The sequence below is a fragment of the Hordeum vulgare genome, chromosome 7H (assembly GCF_904849725.1).
Source record: "Hordeum vulgare subsp. vulgare chromosome 7H, MorexV3_pseudomolecules_assembly, whole genome shotgun sequence".
NCBI lineage: Eukaryota > Viridiplantae > Streptophyta > Magnoliopsida > Poales > Poaceae > Hordeum > Hordeum vulgare.
In genome coordinates this window covers 576,085,083-576,088,181 of record NC_058524.1, presented here as the reverse complement: position 1 = coordinate 576,088,181, position 3,099 = coordinate 576,085,083, and the positions used below count along the sequence as shown (strand labels likewise).

At 42.5% G+C, this 3,099-nt stretch overlaps 1 protein-coding gene across 1 annotated transcript; it reads left to right on the top strand.

Moving 5' to 3' along the window:
• The first annotated feature begins 1,685 nt into the window (after positions 1-1,685).
• LOC123409348 (U-box domain-containing protein 38-like) lies at positions 1,686-2,270 on the top strand. Its single transcript, XM_045102278.1, has one exon. The coding sequence runs from the start codon at positions 1,686-1,688 to the stop codon at positions 2,268-2,270; it is 585 nt and encodes a 194-aa protein (XP_044958213.1).
• The last annotated feature ends 829 nt before the right edge of the window (positions 2,271-3,099 follow it).

Here is a 3,099-nt window from a genome sequence, read left to right as displayed (position 1 = left end):
AAAAACAAGCAGCGATGTAGCAAATTTCGGCCACGGATGCAGCAAAAACATGGTTGTAACAAAAAAATATCAACGTGGTCGTAGCAAAAAAACGACGTTGATGATGCGTGGTAGAAAAACAAAATGTGAGTTGTAGCAAAAACAATCCGTGAACTCGGGTTGCAACTGTGACGAATATGGATGCCACCTTTTTAGTGAACGGTTATAGCAAAAATTGATACCGGTTATAGCAAAAATCAACACCGTTGCAGCAAAAACAAAAAAATAATGGTCGTCGCCGTCGCAACTCCGCCAACATGGATGTAACAAATTCCGTCGTCGGTAGTAGCAAACATCACCTAGGGTTGCAGCAAAAACAGAAAGAATGGTCGTCGCCGTCGCAGCTCCGCCACTATGGATGTAACAAAATCCCTGTCAGTAGTAGCAAAAAAATGATAACACTTGCAGCAAAAAATGACACCTCACAGCAGAGGAAAGGGAGTCCCTCGCACGATCCGCGCAGAACCGTCCGAAACGTCCGGCCGGCACGTCGTCGGGAAACGTTTCTTTTTTTAAAACATGAATATTTATAAAAATATATTTTTTTTTAATTTCTGAACAGTTTTGACTTCTCTAAATTTTAAAGAAATACTTGAACCCAACAATTTTTTCATTTAATTTTGAAACATATGAGCATTATTTCAAAAAAGGGACCTTCTGGAAAATAATAAACAAAAAATAAAATAAATAGATGAAAACCATAAAAGAAACAAGAAGGAAAACAAAATAGAAGAGTAGTGAAAAAACAGGACCACTATCTTCTGGAAGGTTACCAAATCCAACAGGTGTGTGCTCTAAATGGGGCCGGCCCTTCCCGCATCAATTCGACGCAAAATGTATCAAATAAGAAATTCTGGATTAGTACTCGCTTCCTTCACCTTGTGTGTTTAATTTGGCTTTGGATTGTGAGTACGTCCACCTCGCCATGTGAACTCTGGGAGGTTTGGGCCTGGCGAAATCCCTATCCAAGTTGTGGGTCGGACAACTGACAAACGCATGCGGATAGTTCGAGTGTCGGTGATGGATTAACCAATTAACCTTTGACCAGTCTGCATAGACTAGTTAACCGTTGAGTAGTTGACTTTTGTAAAACAAATATGATCAAACTCGTTAGAAAACTTAGCTTTGAAAAAAGTTCATAGATTTACAAAAAGGTTCGCGAAAAAATGAAAAAGATCTTGAACTTGAAAAGGTTCATCTATTTTGAAAAACAATTCTGAAATTTAAAGGTTCATCAATTTTAATAAATCATAAATTTTAAAAAAGTTCATGAATTCACGAGGTCGGGTTTCCCACTTGGTTATGTGTTTGGTACCAAAACCGGGAGGTGCACAGTTCAAATAACACTAGCAAAAGGACCCGTGCGTTGCAACGGGAAAAAATAATACCACATATTTTTAATTAAAGAATTTAGAGAAAGAAATTAAAGAAAAGAGATAGTAATATTGCACAATCCATTAGGCGTGCCAATGCCCAGCCTTACCCACTCCTAAAACCCCTAACCTAGGCCGTGACACCACATAGTAAATTTGGCCTCGCGCTCAACGAGGAGAACCGCGCCGCCATCGGCGTGCTGGGCGCGGTGCGTCCCCTGCTGGACCTCCTGACCTGCCCCACCCACCACCCGCGCGCGCCGCGACGTCGGGATGGCCATCTACCACCTCTCGCTGGCCGCCGTCAACCAGTCCAAGGTCGCCCGCTTCCCGGGGGCATCCAAGGCGCTCCTCAGCGTCGCGTCCAGCGCCGCCGAGCCCACGCCCATCCGCAGGCTGGCCCTCATGGTGATCTGCAACGTGGGCGGCTGCTCGGAGGGCCGTGCCTCTCTGATGGATGCGGGCGTCGTCGCGGCCGTGTCCGGTATCCTCCTCTCCTCCCACGACGTCGCCGAGATGGAGGAGTGGTGCGTGGCGGCGATCTACGCGCTGAGTCGCGGCAGCCTCCAGTTCCGCAACCTGGTGCACGCGGCCGGCGCGGACAAGGCCCTCCGCTGCGTGGCCGAGGAGGGGACCCCCGGCGGCGTCCGGCGCGAGATGGCGAGGAAGACGCTGTGCGCCATGCAGGGCGGCCTGGACGAGGAGGCGGACCTGACCGGCAGCAGCCTGGAGTGCGGCGACGGGGACGACTACGGCGGGAGCATCGTGTCGGATGGGTTCATGTCGTTCCAGTTTAATTACCTAAAAGATAGAGGCTTTTTAAAAAGGCAGCGATGGGTTTTCCGACGGAAGCAATAGCCTCTTTATTATTATAGCAAAAGGGCCCATGCGTTGCAACAGGAGAAAGAAATACCACAGGGCACACGCTCGTAATTTATAAAAGATGTCTATAATTTGAGAATTTATAGTTACGATACAAATAAAGATGGTCTTATCCTACAAAAATGCAGTTCAAAATTTCACAGGTCTTCTATTTTAACACGGCTTGCATGTAGATTTAATACGTACAAAGAATCAGTCAAGTGACCTTCAGTTTCATCTCTAATCCTGATTTTGTTGACGTGTTCATTTCCAACCCGGATGAGTACCGGCATGAAAGAAAGACGAATAATGACTTATTTATTAAGATTGCACCATAGATAGTATTTTTATTAAACGTTTAACAGATAAAATAATATCATATTTAAATTCTACATATTTTTCTAATCAAATTCCATGTATAATATGTTAAATTTGAAGTTACGGTTTAAAAGATATGAGTATTTAAAAAAATATTTAATATATATACTACGAGTTTAATGTCATAAACAGTAAGGTTTTTTTTTTAAATTACCTCGATGGGTTTTCCGACGGAAGCGATAGCCTCTTTATTATTAGGTAAAATTAAGATTGCACCCTAGATAGTATTTTTATTAAACATTTAACAGATAAAATAATATCATATTTAAATTCTACATATTTTTCTAATCAAATTCGATGTATAATATGTTAAATTTGGAGTTACGGTTTAAAAGATATGAGTATTTAAAAAATATTTAATATATACTACGAGTTTAATGTCATAAACAGTAAGGTTTTTTTTTTAAATTCCTCGATGGATTTTTCGACGGAAGCGATATCCTTTTTA

Coding starts and splice junctions, on each gene's coding strand:
- LOC123409348 (XM_045102278.1), top strand. CDS start 1,686: ATGGCCATCTACCACCTCTCGCTGGCCGCCGTCAACCAGTCCAAGGTC.